The 17316-nt window shown below is 41.6% G+C and overlaps 1 protein-coding gene across 1 annotated transcript; it reads right to left on the reverse strand.

Annotated features, from left to right (window-relative positions):
- Positions 1-791: 791 nt before the first annotated feature.
- Positions 792-9558, reverse strand: LOC119414880 (ubiquinone biosynthesis protein COQ9, mitochondrial-like; the record flags this gene model as incomplete). The annotated part of the gene is made up of 3 exons (XM_037682000.1): positions 792-931; positions 8766-8868; positions 8971-9558. Coding segments are annotated over 3 exons (831 nt in total), but the record flags the coding sequence as incomplete, so codon positions are not given.
- Between the last annotated feature and the right edge of the window lie 7758 nt (positions 9559-17316).

Below are 17316 nucleotides of genomic sequence, written 5' to 3' on the forward strand. Positions count from 1 at the left end.
TACTTTTCCTTCAATATTTTTAAACATTTCCTCCATTTTATCTAAATAAAGTTTTTTACAGGGATTATAAAAATTTAATATTTTAATACTTTCTTTATTAATCCAAATTTCTACAGATACCCATTCCAATGTTATTCCTTTTTCTAAATATCTATACTGTATTCCTTGTTTTACAAATATTATACATCCTCCTCCACTCTCTTGCTCCCTGTCTCTTCTAATACTGTCGAACCCTTTTATCACAAAATCTAACTATGGTTTAAGCCATGTTTCTTGAACACAAATTATGTCTGGTTTTCTTTTCAAATTATTTAAATATCCTTTAAATTCTTGACCATTAGCTAATAAACTCCTTGCATTCCATTGAAGAATAATCATTATATTCTTCCTTCACCCAGTTTTCCATCTGTTTCCAGCTTTTTATTGATCGATTCCCAAGATAAATCCTTCACACACAGAAATTTCTATGCACCTTTCACTATGATTTTGATTTTTTTCAGTTTTTTGCTTCACTTGATCAGTGCAGTTAATAACATAAGCCATGAACAGAATTAATTTATCCATTGTAATTTCCATTCCTGTCATTGCTCTTTGACTGGATTCAGGTTTTGGACTAGGAGGAACTTTAGGATTTACCTGTAGGCCTACTGCTCTTTTTTCTTGCACCTTTTTTGTTGCTTCTGCATAAGTAATGTTTTTAACAGTTTTTATGTGCTGTATTTCTGCTGTCTTCTTCCTTACTTCACATCCCCCATATGCTGCACTATGCTGACCTCCACCGTTACAATATTTCAACTGTACATCTTTCCCACATTCATCATACCTATGATCTCCACCACACTTTGCACATCTTTGCTTCCCTTTGCACACTGCTGCAATGTGACCGTATCTTTGGCATTTGTAACAGCGCAGAGGAGGAGGGATATAAGGCCTGACAGGAAAACACATGAAACCAATTTTTATTTTATCAGGAAGAGCTTCGCCTTTAAACTCTAAAAGTATAGAGAGACTCTCAATCCTTTTCCCATCTACAGTTTTTAACAACCTTTTCAAATTGCATATTTCTACATCATGAATATTTCTTTTAAGTTTTTCCAGATCTTCCTCAAGTGGAATACCAGTGATAACACCACGTGAAACCTTGTTTTCTCCAATAATTTTCTTTTCACTAACAACCTTTTTGCAAATGTTATCAATCTGCATAGCTTTATTTTTTTGTTCTTCAGATTTACATTTGATCAACAGATTCCCATCACGCAGCACTTTCGCAAACTCCACCTCACCTAGTTTCTTTTTTATATCTTTAGATATTGCTATAGAGCTTAGATTCATGTTCTCATCTTCTTTCTTGAATTTAAGTATGACCTTAAATTCCTCATTTATCACTTTCCTTCTAACCAGTCTGTTTTCATCCTCTGAACTACACTCTTCAAGGCTTCTCTTATTACTATGGCTGCCAAGCTCTCTGTCATCTCTCACAGCTTTGCCCTTACCTTTTCCTCCTCCTCTACCTACCGGAGTCCAGTCATCAAAATCCATATCCTCGTTGTAATCTACCTGAGTAGTCATCCCGATCCAGTCGCATTCCAGTTTATGCCAACCACCAAATTCAAAAAGAAAAATGGTATATATGGAAACAAAAATCTCAAACTTTCAAAAATTTCCCGCCGTTAGCTAGCGTCCTCTCACTTTCTCTCCAACCAACCAACCCGCCCCTCTCTTTCTTCTTCCTGGCAATCACTCTGTGTGAGTCTGACTTATAAAGGGTGCAGAGACAGGTGCAGCTAATTGAAATGTAATCAGAGCTGTAGGTGCTGCAGTGAAGACAAACCGGTTTGATCAGTGAAGACAACCTTAAACCCACATGCAGCCAAGACAACCTAAAACACACACATGCAGACAGAAGAGAAGAAAAGGATCCAAAGACACCAAGCAGTGCACAGAGTGATGGAAAATCTAACCTAACGGGCATGAATCGTGACGGAATGAATTCTCAGAACCTCACCATATGGTATGAGATATGTTTTTTTTTTGTTTACTTCCTACACCCTTGTGTTCTCTTTTCCTAATCTAGTCTGTATGTTGTATGTAACTGGTCTCTCTTGTAAATGAGTCCTCGAGGTTCAATGGGAACTAACTATTATAAGTAAAGGTTGCATGAATTTTGCAGGAAGAAGAGCTCCTCAAACCAAACCTGCCATCATATTTTCTTTGAAACTTACACTTTGTCAGCTCCTTCATCAGACCAACAGATGTATCAGTTATATTTGCTGAAAACATCATTTCAAAAAGCAGAACGCTGCACATTTTCTTCTCATAGAAAGTTGTTGTCAGCTTTTACTTTGGGCGGTTTTTGATGTTTTTCCTTACCTGTAGTTCGCAAAGTGTTACAGGATGGAAAAAGAATTAATTTACTTAGACTCAGCAGTATTTCCTGAGCACAAAGTAAAAAAATTGTTACAGCTAAAAAAAAAAAAAAGAAAAACGAGGGTTGTGGTTTCTGTCTGTCCCAGGGCTGAATGGATCAACCTGTTATATTTCTCTTCTTGTTTGCATATCCGTCCACTTGTCTGACATCAATCAGGAGTCTTTTCCTTCTCACACAAAAGCGTACTCTAATCCCTTAAACACAAAAGAGCTGGTCCCCCCTGCACCCCTAGGCCAAGTAGCACATAATGCCCATAATGCAGCATGTCTGTAACTTCAGGGATCCCCTGCGGCTAAACTTGTCCAGCTTGTAGAGAGCAGAACCTGAGAAATGATTCATGTTTATGGTTCATGGTTCTTTATTAACTCTGAATGCTAGGAAACGCCTTGTTTCTGTGACTTTCCTTCCCTCCATTGATTACGGTGACATTATTTACATGAACGCTCCTACAAGAACCCTGCAGATGTTGGATGTTGTCTATCATGGTGCACTAAGATTCATAACGGGCTGTGATTATCGTACCCACCACTGCACCCTGTATTCACTGGTTAACTGGACATCATTAACTTCACGCAGACTCTATCACTGGTACATTTTCATTTTTAAATAACTTCTTGGTCTGCTGCCTTCATACATCTCCTCCTTCATATCTCTGCGTGAGTGCAGCTACAGCGTGCGCTCTCAGGACATTATTACCTGCAGTGTTCCCTCAGTTAGGACTGAACTAGGCAAAAGGGCCTTCTCCTATTCCGCTCCTGTTTCCTGGAATATCTTACAAAAAGATCTGAAGCTCTTGACCTTGACCTCTCTAAGTGGCTTTAAGGGTGCATTCACACCAGCCCTGTTTAGTCCGCTTTAATCGAACTTTAGCTCGTTCTCCTAGAAAGTCCGGTTCGTTTAGGGAGGTGTGAACGCGCCATCGAACTCTGTCATGGAACAAAAAGGCGAACTCTGGCCCAGGCTAAAACCTAGGTCTCGGTCCGGTAGAAGCGAACTCCAGCGCGGTTCGGGTGCAGTGTGAATGTAAACAGACCGGGCCCCGCTCCGCAGGGTAAACAAACACGCATTTCTTTGACCTTGTAGATGAACATATTCTGTGATATATTCATAAATTAAACGGATTCATTCATTTTTCTGGACTGAATAATAACGTGCATTGAATTTAATAAAATGTATCGTGAGACGTTAATTTTCTTTGACCCATCAAATGAATGCGGCCATTTATTAACAGAATCACGTTTAACATCACACATTTACATTAATTTGGCAAAATGAAAAATAACAACATGGCTTAATTAATTAGCTTTACAGTCAGGAAACCATACGGCGATGGTTTTCGTTGCTTCAAGCTTCACAACAGACATTTCTGAAAATATCTGGAATGATTTCTAGCAGGATATAAGAATTTTAAAGATGGAAAATGAGGTTTATCTTGAGAGAGATGGCTGAGGGAATTTGTCTGTTATAACCAGAACAGCACGCTCCTTCTGGACCCAGTTTAACCAAACGGTACACTTTGCGGTTGAAGATCGACTTTTTACCTTTCTGAAGATATTTCAGTTCCGGCGTAAAGTTCCACTTCAAGCCACTTTTCAGCGTCTCCGTAAGAATAGTAGGGAACCGATCGGAGTGGTGAGATCATCCAGAACAGACTTCATAGTTCTTCTGAACTTCTCTCGCCCAGCTTATTTGCTATTTCTCCAGCATTCTGAATTCCAGCATTCTGAACTCTGCTGCTCTCGGAACTAACTCACAGCATTCTCTCAGCGTTCTTCTCAGCGTTCTTCTCAGAACTACTGGACTCCTCAGAACTCCTGAACTTCTGAGTTTCAGAACTACAGTGAACTAGGAAGTGTTGCACCTTTTAAAAGAGGTCACTTCCGGTTCATTTGAGACCTTTCTGATTGGTCGGTTGACCAAACATAGGTGTGTTTTTGTGATGTAAGAGGTTATTAAAAAGTCAAGGAAAAAGATTAAGTGTTTAAGAACAGACAGAAGATTGTTATGAAGAACTCAGACTTCATGGAGTCAACTCTCTCATATCTTTCTGTAAAAGTTAAACATGACATTTCTTTTTCAGTAAACTTGCAGTTGACCAAAACTTGACCTTTGACCAACTTACACAACTTGCTCATTGAAGACAGAAAATCAGACAATGCATCATTAACCTGATTTCTACTTTGAATGAGGATTAAAGTCATTATTACTGTTTCACAGTTGATTTAAAAATGAGTAGTTCACTTCAACATTTAAAAATGGTTTGAACTAAACACACTTTGATTATCAAACATTTGTAAAATAGTAATGATAATAAAAAAGAGAATGTTCTTTCAATTGATCAGTGCAGGACACTTAGAAAGTCTCTGGATGAACTTAATCTTGTGTTTCTGGACTCAAATCAACGAAAAACAGTTCTTGTTCCAGGCAGGCTCTGAGGCCAGATTTTGACCTGAGGCTTAGTTCACTACAGTCCCCCCTTTGGAAATCATCGCCTGTCCATGGGGATGAATTCCAACATGAACTTACGCCTTCGAATGTCCCTGGTCTTGATGTAATCCAGCAAGGAAAACAAAAGTCAAAGGATGTAATCCGCAATGTTTTTGGTAATTCCAATGTAGCAATGCTTTTAACCCCTTGGAAATAGAGTCTGTAATCCATAGGAAAAAGTCATATAATCCACAACGATTAATCCACAACGATTGGAAGTGTTGATTGATCAGCATACAGAGGGGTTCCCTTGGATTGAACTGAAGATGCGGCCACTGGATGAAGAGTGGAGACCAACGTCAGGATTGCAGGTCTCCTCCAGCGAAGGTCGTCGCTGGGTGGGTGTCCAGTCGATGCCATTTTGGTTCAAATGTGTCATGCAATTATGTGGTTTAAGGTGGGCTTATGAAGGGGATTTTACATAAGGCCTTAAACTATATGCACCTGGTGTGTAAGCTATTATGATTGGGAACAGCTACAACTACCAGTTAAGGGATGGAACATGCTGAAAAGGGTAACTATAGGGGTCTATACCTATAGAAGAGTATTCCAAACTAGTTTTCCATTCCTAACTTGGTTTAAGTTAGATTTACATGGTAAAATATAGTTTGGTTCAATTGTCTGTTGTCTTTTAGACGAACGACTTGAGATTGGGTGTTTGGTTTCCCCATAAATGTTTTTGGAAGTCTATGGCGAGACTCATCAAACAGAATTAGCTATCCCCCCGAATAGAATTGTTCGAGTAGGTTCGGCTTAAGCGTTGTGAGATCAATGTAGATTATGGTACTTAAGGTAGCATTAATCTACATTGACTCCGCAAAGATTACATTTTAACAAATGAACTGCATGTTGGCATGGTTAAAGGCCTCTTAGTCTCTAACTTAACTACACACAAAATTCATTCTTGCTTGGGGTGTTCAGAAACAATACCAAAAACCAATTAAACGATGTCTCAACATCGACAAAAACAGTGACTAAGCAACCAGTTAAACAATGTTTCAACATAGACAAAAGCAGTGATTAAGCAACTAGAAAACGACGTTTCGGTGCGCCACTCACTCTGGATGTCAGATTTGCTCACGTTATCGCGTCTGGTAGCATTATCCTAACTGGCGTCACCCCCCTTCGGTCATGGGAGACCGCGAACACGGGTGAGGACGTCGCTCCATGAGCTAAAGTTAGGCTGTCCTTGAGTAGTTTTAACTGTTTGCGCAGCTGAAAGAGGACTTTAAGGTCTGGATTGGAATCCAGTTCACCTTTCGATGGAGTGTATTTGTCTGGGTCAGTCAGATACAGTATCATCGAGTTAATTGCAGGATCATCCAACTTCTGAAGTTGGATGATGTCTGGGTCAGTTGAAAATGACTTTTCATATTTTAAAAGAACTTGGCGAAGTTTGTCTCTTTCTTCATCAGATGTCAGAGCGTCGGCTTGGGCGACCACCTGTTCAATCTGTGATGAGACTGTTAAGGGTTCTTGCTCTTTGGGGAGCTCCAACGAATCCTTTTCTGAGTCGTCAGACCTGTCTATGGGTAAGACACCATAAGTTTGAGGCCCTTGGTCGACATCATCGGTTGAGAAAAGAGCTATGGCCTGTGTTGGTTTTGTTAACCATACTGGCCCAGTTTCTTGACTTGGTACCAGGTTATCTGGGAGTCCTCCCAGAAATGGAATGCCTAGTTCAAAATCATGAAAATCAGGTTCTGAGTGTTCAGCTTGCGATGACTCATCATCGTTTGTGTGTGAGTTTACCCCCCTTCGTCCGATGAGGGGTTGTTGGAGGCCACAACAATAATGTCTTGGTGTGTTTCACCGACATCTGTAATGTTGTCACTCGCGCCTTCAGATTTAGTAGCGATCACATCACTACATAGTGCTCCAGGTTGGATTCCCATTTCAGCGTGTTTCAAAGTTTCTAAAAACCTTAGTAGTATCTCTGTCTCTTCCGAGCTCAGAGGTGTAGGGCCTTGTTCCTGGGACCTTTGTGATTTTATCGCCTCGGTTCGTTTCGTCCGAGGTGGGGGAGGGTTAGGTACGTCTTTTGGGGGTTCCTCTTCGGACTTTCCCTGATAATATGGGTCCTCTTGGATCCCATATCTTTGCGTCCTACGCATACCCCATTTACGATAATCACGTTCATCCTCTGAAAGAGAAGCATTTCTGTCCCAGCGTGCACCTTCATTACGCGGTTTGTTAGTTTGAAAATACTGCCTTTTCTCGCCTGTTTTAGGAGGAGGAGGCGATGCACGCCGTCCTTCCATTTCTAGGGAGTGGGGTTTAACCTTTATACCAGGAAACACTTCTATGGGCGTCTTAGCATGAGAACATGCCTCAAACACATTCACAGCACACTGTTTAATCTCATTTATGGATTTTCTCTGAAATTTGCCATAATTTGTACTGACATGCGTATGTCAGTGTGGAGATTTTTGCTGAAAACATATTTAAAACTTTCTTCTTCCTCCATTCCGGTTTCATTTCTGTAACCAAAATAAGCTTGGAAGATTCTTTTGTAATAAATCTTTGGAAGTTCATTCTTGCCCTGCTTGACCTTGTCAGCGGCTGGGAAACCAGCAGGTCCCGTGCAGGGGTCGTACTCTCTGATCAAAGCTTCACACAGAAGGTTGTAATCCTTTCTCGTTGCATCAGGTAGACGCTCGATGAAGGTGAACACCTCTCTGTCCGAAGTGAGCCTTATCAGACTGATTTTATCCTCAACCGTAGCATTAGGATAACCATTCAGCCTGAATTCAATGTCTTTGAGGTACGCTTTTGTTCCAGCTGAACCCATTGGTCCCGGTACAAAGCGTTGTACATATTTTGAGAGTTTTAGCAGAACATCTATTGAAAGAGGAAGTTTCCATGCTCTCTGTTGCCTGTTCGGTAGAGGAAACCTGTTCAGGCCTGTCTCTACCACTTCAGGTATGGATGGAGGGGTGTTTGATGTGAGGAGATTTGGGTCTGAAGCCCAGTGTGTCTCCACATTCAGTCCATCCCTCTCACCATATTTCCTTTCTGCACTTTTCATTTCATGCCAACATGATAATTCAATTGTTACACGAATACAGTCCATTTATGAAGCGTACGAGGCCACCAGTATGTAGAACAAACGTACGGGCCGCCAGTATGTAGATGAACATATTCTGTGATATATTCATAAATTAAACGGATTCATTCATTTTTCTGGACTGAATAATAAGGTGCATTGAATTTAATTAAATGTAACGTGAGGCGTTAATTTTCTTTGACCCATCAAATGAATGCGGTCATTTATTTACAGAATCAAAGTTTAACATCACACATTTACATTAATTTGGCAAAATGATTTCAACAACAACATGGCTTAATTAGCGGTTTACAATTAGAAAACCATACGGCGATGGTTTCCCTTGCTTCCAGCTGTACAACAGACATTTCTAAAAATATCTGGAATGATTTCTAGCAGATAGAAGAGTTTAAAGATGGAAATTGAAGTTTAAGTTGAGAGAAAGGATGGATGAGGGAAATGTGTGTGTGTCGGCATCAGAACGGCACTCTCCGGTGAACTCCCAGCTTCTTCCTCGGTAGACTTAGGTGGTATAAATCAACTCTTTACCTGGAGGAGATGTCTCCACTGGTACGAAGTTCCATTTAACGCACCCTTTCAGCGTCTCCGTAGGAACAGCTGTGAATCGTCCGAAGTAGCGCCGGTATTCCGTCCGACACAGGTTCACCTCTCAGTGGACTCACATGAGTGGAGTCCGTCAGAAGTTCCACTCAGATGTGGAAGATTGCATAATTCCCACAAGACTCGGAAGAGCTCTGGATCATGCCTGGACTTCTGTTCTCCCAGCACTGAACTCGACTGCACTCGACTGGAGCTGCCAACGACTGAAGCCGAAGCCTGAAGCGACTACTAGCTCTGTAGTGTTAAAAATGCCAGTCAGTGCAGCCCGCTTGGTGTACCAGTTCATCTGGGCAGTAGCAGGCCGGATATTGTTGGGGTGTTGATGAAAAGGGGACAAGAAGCTGTGAGCAGAAGAAAATGGGGACCGTGGATGATAGGATCCACTCACGTCTGTGGACCGGTCTCCGGCGTAGTACCAGATGTTGTCCACCATGGTGGACAGATGCTTCAGACTGTCAGGGATGTTGTGAGGAAGGAGCAAGATGCTCATCGCCTGTGGCCATGTTTCAATGTAGGGGATGTACATCCGCAGTCGGGTCTCTATTGCATCTTTTAGAAACTCTGCAGTCTGCTTTGGTTCAACCTGGCCCTGCTGGACCTGATTGTGTTGTTCAGCCAGAATCTCTGTCAGATTGGCGTTGCACTGGGCGATGAAATGTAGGACCAAATCTCCCATTCCATTGGAGAACATACCAGTGGAAGCCGAGGACAAACCCAGAGACTCTGCACCGGCTGCAATAGCTTCCATAGACCAGCCGTGCTGTGGGACAAACTCCAGAGCAGCAGTCAAGAGTTGAGCATGCAGCTGCTCCTCTGTCTCATACCCCTCGTCCTGCCCCTGGTCACCAATGTTTGTCCCCTCTGCTGTTGGATCAGAATCATGCTGGAAATCTGCCTGTGTGTTCTGATCGGCTGAGTAAGCCTGGTAATGCTCATGGTTGGATGAGGAGGCCGATGATGAAAAAGAAGTGGATTTCAATTGATCAGTGCAGGACAGTTAGAAAGTCTCTGGATGAACTTAATCTTGTGTTTCTGGACTCAAATAAATGAAATACAGTTCTTGTTCCAGGCAGGCTCTCAAGGCCAGATTTTGACCTGAGGCTTAGTTCACTACAACCTTATATGGAGCCGTCAGCTACCTTGTGTGAAAAACAATATTCTCCATGGTCTTCTGTCATCTTCTGCTCATGCTAAGTCTATTTTTGAAAAATGACAAAATATAACTCTTAAAACTGCTAAAACTTGATGCCACTTCGTTTTTATTTTTATTTACAGAAGAAGAAGAAGACGTGTCTTCAGAGGTTTTTGTGTCGTTTCATTCAGTAGTTCTTGGTGCAGCGCCCCCACAGGCGAGCGGGGGAACAGGTTAGTTCAACAGGTTGACTCGACTTCACAGTGCAGTGTGAATGCAAACGCACCAGCTCAAATGTAAACAAAAGGTCATGAATATTGGTCCTGAACCGAAACGAGTCTACAGGACTATCTGGTGTGAAAACGACCTAAGAATCTGTTGGACTCCTGGCAGGGACCAATGCAGACATGTTCCTGTTTTTAGTTTTCTACATTTGCCTTAGAATCTAGCTGTTTTTAATGTTGCTTTTCTTTTTTTTAGCCATCCTATTTGTAAAGAAAAAAAAATCTGTATGACTTTTTGTGACAGTTTGTTGTTGTCGCTGTTGTCCATTGTTGTCATCATTCTTTGTTGAAATCAGGTCTCTCTTGTAGATGAGTCCTCAAGGCTCAATGGGATTTACCTGTCTAAATAAAGGTTGAATGAAAAAACTTCACTTAATAAAATTGCTCCACTGTAAAAAGAAAGTAATCAATCAGAGGAAACTGGCTCCTTGGTTCAATTCTGAGTTACGTACTTTAGAGCAGGCATCTAGAAACCAGGAGAGAAAATGGCGCTCTACTAATGTTGAAGAATTTTATTTAACTTGGACAGATAGTCTGCTAACATATAAAAAAGCTCTACGTAAAGCTAGAACTTTATATTACTCATCTTTAATAGATGAGAATAAAAATAACCCTATATTTCTGTTTAGAACTATTGCTAGACTAAAGTCCCGTTTCTGTTGTACCATGTATCCCTACAACTATAATAGTGATGACGTCATGAGATTCTTTATGAATAAAATTATTTCAATTAGAGAGAAAATTCAAACAATCATTCCTTCTGCTGTCTCTGGTCCCCTGTCAAATGAGGCAACTTTAAAAATTTCACTGGAGCCTGATTTGTGTTTGGACAGTTTTTGTCCTGTTGAGCTCTCTGAATTGTCAAAAATAATAACTTCATCAAAACCATCCACATGCCTGCTAGATCCCATCCCAACCAGACTGTTTAAATTGGTATTTCCCCTAATTAATGTCCACATTTTGGATCTACTTAATTTGTCTTTAACGAATGGTTATGTACCACAGAGCTTTAAGGTTGCTGTAATTAAACCTTTACTTAAGAAGTCTGATCTTGATTCAGAAATTCTGGCCAACTATAGACCTATATCTAATCTAACTTTCATCTAAAAAATTCTAGAGAAAATAGTTGCAGGTCAGTTGCATGAACATCTACAAAGAAATAATCTGTTTGAAGAGTTTCAGTCAGGGTTTAGAGCTTATCATAGTACAGAAACAGCACTAGTAAAAGTAACTAATGATATTCTCATGGCCTCAGACAATGGACTTGTGTCGTCCTGTTAGAACTCAGTGCTGTATTTGAAACGGTGGATCACAATATTTTACTACAGAGGCTTGAATATTATATTGGAATTACAGGGACAGCTCTAAAATGGTTTAAATCATATCTATCGGATAGATTCCAGTTTGTAAATGTAAATAATAAATCTTCTTCATACAACAAAGTTAGTCATGGAGTTCCTCAGGGCTCAGTGCTCGGGCCATTACTCTTTACTTTATATATGCTTCCATTAGGTAAAGTTATTAAACAGCATGGGATAAATTTTCATTGTTATGCTGATGACACAATTATATTTGTCCATTAAACCCAATGAATCCAATCAGCTACTTAGACTACAAGCATGTCTTAAAGACATAAAAACCTGGATGACCATTAATTTTCTCCTGTTGAACACAGACAAAACTGAGGTTTTGGTTTTTGGACCTGAGCACTTTAGGAATTAATTTTTCAGTCTTTCTCCCTCCTTAGATGGCATTAATCTCTCCTCCAGCTCTAATGTTAAAAATCTTGGTGTTATTTTTGATCAGGACATGTCTTTTATCCCCCACATTAAAACGTTACTAGAACTACTTTCTTCCACCTGCGAAATATCACTAAAATTAGAAACATCTTATCTAAAAATGATGCAGAAAAACTGATCCTTGCATTTGTCACGTCTCGACTGGACTATTGCAATGGTTTATTATCTGGATGTCCAAATATGTCTTTAAAACGGGGCGGCTGTGGTTGAGTGGTTAGAGCAGTCGTCCTCCAATGCGAGAGTTGGGGGTTCGAATCCACCAGCAGTCACATGTCGAAGTGTCCCTGGGCAAGACACTGAACCCCTCATAGCCTCTGATGTATGTCCCATCAGTGTATAAATGTGATCTAAAAGCACTGATTAGTCTCTTTAGAATGATTTGTTCAATTAGCTTTGTAGAGATCTAGTAGAGTGCTGTATGAATGGGTAAATGAGGCACAGATTGTTGTGTAAAGTGATTTGAGTATCTTGAAATAAGATAGAAAGGTGCTATATAAGTACAGTCCATTTACCATTTAAAACGTCTTCAGTTGATCCAAAATGCTGCTACCAGAGTCTTGAGTCATCTGCAAACATCATCATCCATGGGGATTCTTGCCTGACTTCATCTGTTAGTCGGTCCATCACCAGAGTGTAGAGGGATTTGTGGTTGGATATCTATATAATTTATTATTTAAGAGTTAAGCTCATAAGGTATGCATTTATTATGCAAATAACCTCTTTATGCGGGCACCACCTCTTTTCAGAGGAAAAAAATCATCAGTCTCTAAAACCCTCAAATTAAATGTAACTGAAACGTGAACTATTTCCCCATGTTTAGACATGTTTAGAAGTTGAAATGGCTTGATGTAGAGGGAGCGTTGAAGTGTAATGTAGAAGTGGTGTAGAAGATGAAGAAGAAGTGTCTGTCTGTGTGTTACAGATTGACTTAGGACCCCCAGGACTTTTCCTGGACAGAGAGGAACGATGGTTTGAGAGAGGAGTAAAGGAGGCCATCTTTGTGAAAAGAAATCGTCCATCATTAAACAGGGGTGGAGGCCTCCGGGTTCAACTGTCCCCCTCTTACAATGCTGTGATTGCTAGTATCACTCAGCCCCCTGTGAATAGTAAGCAGCCATCAGTGTGCTAATGATCCACTGTTAGGCTGATGGTCCTTCTTGAGCATGTGAGCAGCTGGTTTTGGTTGTCAGCAGCAAACTGGTTGATCGACTCTGAGAAGGTGCAATTTAGGAGACTGAGCTGAATACAGCACCTCAGACTGAGGAAGTCTCTCGGATGAGAGACGAAACGTTTCTATATTTTTTTGCTTTGTTTTGGGTTTTTTTTGAATGTCCAGAGGACCAGATTGAACTTTTTTGGATTTTTCTACCTGGATTATTGAGCATGCATCAGGATACTCCTTACATCTTTCCGTCACACTCTCCTCACTTGATAGAATATTATCATTCCTATCTTTAATAAGCCTAACCTGCTGCACATCCTTTCCAGCCTGATCCCTCTGTCTTGCCAATTGGTACAAGTCCTCCTCGCCCTCTTTAGTGTCCAGTCTCTCATACAACTCATCGTACGCCCTCTGCTTTGCCTTAGCTACTTCCCTCTTTGCAGTATGTCCCATTTCCTTATATTCCTGTCTCCTCTCTTCAGTCCTCTCACTGTCATATTTCTTCCAGTCTAATCTCTTTCTTTGAACAGTGTCCTGCACTTCACTATTCCACCACCAGGTTTCCTTATCATCCATTCTCTGTCCAGATGACACACCAAGTACCTTCCTACCTGTCTCTCTAATTACTGTTGCTGTAGTAGTCCAGTCATTTGGAAGCTCTTTCTTATCACCCAGAGCCTTTAAAAACTCTTCTCTGAATTTCTCACAACATTCTTCCATCTTCAGCTTCCACCATTGGTCTTCTTCTCTGATTTTACTCTTTTTTTCTTCTTCACAACAACAGTCATTCTACACACAACCATCTGATGCTGTCTGGCCATGCTCTCCCCTGCCACAACCTTACAGTCTCCAATTTCCCTCAGGTTTCCTCTTCTACACAGAATGTAGTCGACCTGCATACTCCTTCCTCCACTCTTATAGGTCACTCTATGTTCCTCCCTATTTTGGAAATATGTATTTTCTATAGCCATTTCCATTCTCTTGTCAAAATCCACAATCATCTGGCCTTCCTGGTTTCTTTCCTTGACACCAAACCTACCCATCACTTCATCATCCCCTCTGTTTCCTTCATCAACATGTCCATTCAGGTCTGCTCCGATCACCACTCTCTCCTCCCTGGGAATACTCTCTATCACTTCATCCAGATCTTTCCAAAATGTATCTTTCTCCTCCTCATCACATCCAACCTGTGGAGCATAACCACTGACAATGTTTAGCATCAGACCTTCTGCATCTACCTTCAGGCACATCACCCTATCTGACACTCTTTTCACTTCTACTACATTCTTTGCCAACTCCTCCTTCAGGACCACCCCTACTCCATTTCTTTTTCTATCCACACCATGGTAAAACAGTTTGAACCCTGCTCCAAATGCTGCGAGCCTTGCTGCCATTCCATTTGGTCTCTTGGACACATAAAATATCTACCTTCCTTCTCTGCATCATGCCAGCCAGCTCTCTACCTTTGCCTGTTATTGTCCCCACATTTAGAGTTGCAACCCTCAGTCCTACGTTCTTCACTTTCCTCTTCTCCCTCTGTCTCCTGACACGTTTCCCTCCTCTTGGTCTTCGACTAATAGTAGCACAATTTCCGCCGGCACCCTGTTTGTCAACAGCACTGGTGGCGGTTGTTGTTAACCCGGACCTCGACCGATCCGGTATGGTTTCGCTTTGATGAACTCGCATTATGGTTTGGGCAAAAGTGTTTTACATCGGATGCCATTCCTGACACAACCCTCACCATTTACCCGAGCTTGGGACCGGCACAAGAGATACACTGGCTTGTGCTCCCTAGTGGCTGGTTTACACCTAGTCTGTATGGTTTACCTAAAATCCACAAACAAGGTGTACCTTTAAGATCAATTGTTAGCATGATTAACTCTATCACGTAAAATGTTTCCAAATATCTGGCGTCTGTACTAATCCCTTTTGTTGGCAGCTCAGAACACCACATACAGAACACCATGGACTTTGTGGATAAGGTGAGGGATGTCTTCATGGAGACTGATGAAACAATGGTCTCTTTTGATGTCACATCACTCTTTATGTGCATTCCTGTTGATGATGCAGTAGAGGTGGTCCGTTTAAGATTAAAATCAGACACCACTCTGAGCAGCAGGACCACGCTTTCCACAGAACAACTGTGTCAACTCTTGAAACTGTGCCTGCAGTCAACCTACTTCACATATGGGGAGCAATATTATAGGCAGAAACATGGGTGTGCTATGGGGTCTCCAGTGTCTCCTATTGTTGCCAACCTGTACATGGAGGCGGTAGAAAAGAGAGCCTTGATGTCCTTTTCAGGGACACCACAAAGTCATTGGTTCAGGTATGTTGATGACACCTGGGTTAAAATTAAATCTCAGGAAGTCCAACATTTTACTGACCACATCAACTCTGTGGATAAATACATCAAGTTCACACGAGAAGATGTAAAAAATGGCAGGTTGGCTTTCTTGGACTGTGAGGTCTCAGTCTCTGACAGAGGACATTTGCACAGGGCACAGATTGTAGTGTAATGCGCTTTGAGTATCTTGAAATAAGATAGAAAGGCACTATATAAATACAGTCCATTTGGAGAAGGCATTTGACCGTGTTCCTCGGGGTACACTGTGGTGGGTGCTCGTGAGTATGGGATCGGGGGCCCGTTGCTACGGGCTGTTCGGTCCCTATACAAGTGATGCGAGAGTTTGGTTTACATTGTCAGCAGTAAGTCGGACCCATTCAGGGTGGGAGTTGGACTCCACCAGGGCTGCCCATTGTCACCGATTCTGTTCATAACTTTTATGGACAGAATTTCTTGGTGCAGCCAGCTGGCGTAAGGTTTCCGGTTCGGTGGCCTCAGGATTCCATCTCTGCTCTTTGCAGTTGATGTGGTCCTGTTGGCATCAGCGTGCCATGATCTTCAGCTCTCACTGGAGCAGTTCACAGCCGAGTGTGAAGTGGCTGGGATGAGAATCAGCACCTCCAAATCTGAGGCCATGGTCCTCAACCGGAAATGGGTGGATTGCTCTCTTCAAGTCCAGGGTGAGGTTCTGCCTCAGGTGGAGGAGTTAAAGTATCTCAGGGTTTTGTTCAGGAATGAGGGAAGAATGGAGCGTGAGATTGACAGACAGATTGGTGCAGCATCTGCAGTATTGTGGACTCTGTACCAGTCCGTTGTGGTGAAGAGAGAGCTGAGCTGTAAGGCAAAGCTCTCTGTTTACCGGTCAGTCTACGTTCTTACCCTCACCTATGGTCACGAGTTCTGGGTAGTGATTGAAAGAGTGAGATTGTGGATACAGGCGGTTGAAATGAGTTTCTTCTGCAGGGTAGCTGGACTCTCCCTTAGAGATAGGGTGAGAAGTTCAGTTATCTGGAAAAGACTCAGAGTAGAACCACTGCTTCTCCACATTGAGAGGAGCCAGTTGAGGTGTTTCAGGCATGTCTGACTGGGAGGAAACCCTAGGGAAGACCCAGGACACGCTGAAGAGACTATGTCTCTCGGTTGGCCTGAGAACTTCTTGGGAGTCCTCCCAGAAGAGCTGGAAGAGGTGGCTGTGGAGAGAGATGTCTGGGCCTCCCTGCTCAAGCTGCTGCCCCCAAGACCTGACTTTGGAATAAGCGGAAGATAATGGATGAATGAATTCATTTCAAAATTATGTATGAAATTTATCCTTGTAAAGACTTTCTACAAAAGAAATTTAATAAATACCAAATCCTGTGCATTCTGTAATTCAGATATTGAGACAGCAGAACACTTTTTTTTATTGCAACTTAATGCTTTTTGGAAATACTTTCAGAATTAGAGCTTATCAAAGTTCTATTCCACCTTTTAATTTTACTATAATAAAATTTGGTCTGTTAACAGGGGATGAAGTTTTAAATAATTTTATGTAAGCGCTTAAACCCTGCAACCTTCCAAAAGCCCAACCTTTATACCAGTATATTAATATGGTAAATGGACTGTACTTGTATAGCACCTTTCTATCTGATCAAGATACTCAAAGCTCTTTACACTACACTCTTGTGTCCTCATTTACCCATTCATACAGCACTCTACTAGATCTCTACAGTCATTCGAAAGAGACTAATCAGAGCTTTATCACATTCATACACTGATGGGACACACATCGGAGGCAGTGAGGGGTTCAGTGTCTTGCCCAGGGACACTTCGGCATGTGACTGATGGTGGATTTGAACCCCCCCAACTCCTGCATTGGAGGATGACTGCTCTAACCACTCAGCAACAGCTGACCTTTAATATTACCGAGCTTATTTTAAGATTTGAAAGTCCTCTGCCATTTGTAACATTTTCTGTTTTGCTGTTTCCTCAAATTGTTCGCTTATTTTATTTTTATTCATAATTTCTGCTTAG

The sequence above is a fragment of the Nematolebias whitei genome, chromosome 9, assembly GCF_014905685.2.
Source record: "Nematolebias whitei isolate Nwh7 chromosome 9, NemWhi1, whole genome shotgun sequence".
NCBI classification, from domain to species: domain Eukaryota; kingdom Metazoa; phylum Chordata; class Actinopteri; order Cyprinodontiformes; family Rivulidae; genus Nematolebias; species Nematolebias whitei.